The following is a 1,524-nucleotide window of genomic DNA, read 5'->3' on the forward strand; positions in this document are numbered from 1 at the left end:
GTTGCTTAAATTACCTCATCCCTCACTCCTTCCCTAAGCTGTCAAACTTCACAAACATGTAGAAGATATTGAGGAGACAGAAAAATTAAGGGCAGTAAAGCCAGATCATTTTCTCATGCTTTGCCAATAATCCCTCTGCTTGAGGCCTCCAACCTGTTGGATATAGGGGGCACCAAGTTCAGCCCCATCGCTATGGCAACAAAGAAATCATACAAACTAGTAGTGAACAAAGAACTGGGCCTTCTGTGTTTTCCTAGGTAAGAATGGGAAGCAAATTGGTCACTTGCTAAGTCATAAAGGCTCTGTAATTCCTATAATTTGGTCTCCCATGGCAATATATCCAAACCTGGACTTTACAATGGAATGAATGAGGACTTTTTGGAAAGAAACCTCAAAAGCCCAGGAAATCAACAAAAACACACAAACAGGACTGAAGCAAACTAAAATCATCTTCTCAGTGTAGAAAGCAATCACTTAAAACCCTGCGACAGTTAACTGATTATGTAAACTTGAGTCTGAGTTGCTCACCTGAATTGGATCAGCATGAATCTGGGTGCGGTTCAATGATTTTGTTGAAAAAATTCAGACTGGGTGTGAATGACAGCAGCCAATAAACTTTGTCCCCTGGATAGAGGAGGAGGAAAAGAGGGGAGACACACTTCTGTTCCTCTGAAGGAGCTGTAGCCTTCATGTTCAGCTTGGACGTCAAATTCTGGCTTCCATTGAAGACACTTTAGCCTCCTGATAGCCACCTGTGATGGGTGGCCTTAGATCTCCACTGCACAGACAATCTTTTGCAGTTTTCCACACCTGAATCTGTGGTTGACCTTTGAAAGCCAATGTGTAAATATTGCTATTATTTGTACTAAGTCTGTTTCTCTTGTTAGCAACAATTAACAGATACATTGTACATGAGAGCGAATACTTACCCACTGAAGAGATAGAAGCCTTTGTACCTGAAAAGATTCAGAATATATAAAGCATTTTGAATTCTCATTAGTATAAAATCCCAGAAAAACTGGATTAAGAAGGGGAGAAGGCATAAAGAGACATTTCTCATAAGGTAACAGAGCTACATGAAAAAAGCTCCACATCATTGATCATTAGAAAATGTAAGTCAAATCTTCAGGGAGCTCACCATAACACCTCACAATAACAACAATAGCTATTATCAAAAACACAACTGTGCATGGTGGTATAACCTTGTAATCCTTCCACTTATGAGACAGAGGCAGGAGGATTGCTGTGAGTTTGAGATCAGCCCTGCTACAAAGTGAATTCAAGACCAGCATGGTGTCATGTTTTTTTCACCAACATGATGAAACCCTTTCTTAAAAAGACAAAAAAACAACAACAGAAAAAAGAATAAATAATAATCAACACATATTTTTTTCATTTAACAACTGAGGCATAGTCCTGGGACTAGGTAGTTCATTGAATTGGTCCATATATAAGGAATTGCACATTATGTATATTACCTACGCAGAAGGAAAACAAGGTCAAGTCAAAGTCCCGCTAGATGAC

General features: G+C 39.2%; 1 protein-coding gene across 1 annotated transcript in view; it reads right to left on the minus strand.

Annotated features, from left to right (window-relative positions):
- Positions 1 to 291: 291 nt before the first annotated feature.
- The window catches only part of LOC101568689 (olfactory receptor 4C13-like), an 8,808-nt gene continuing 7,575 nt past the window's right edge, over positions 292 to 1,524 (minus strand). Inside the window, exon 2 of the mRNA XM_004648646.2 lies at positions 292 to 451. Within this exon, the coding sequence (XP_004648703.2) occupies positions 292 to 451 (160 nt within the window). The remainder of the gene's footprint in view (positions 452 to 1,524) is intronic.

The sequence above is a fragment of the Octodon degus genome, unplaced genomic scaffold, assembly GCF_000260255.1.
Source record: "Octodon degus isolate 3935 unplaced genomic scaffold, OctDeg1.0 scaffold00510, whole genome shotgun sequence".
NCBI lineage: Eukaryota > Metazoa > Chordata > Mammalia > Rodentia > Octodontidae > Octodon > Octodon degus.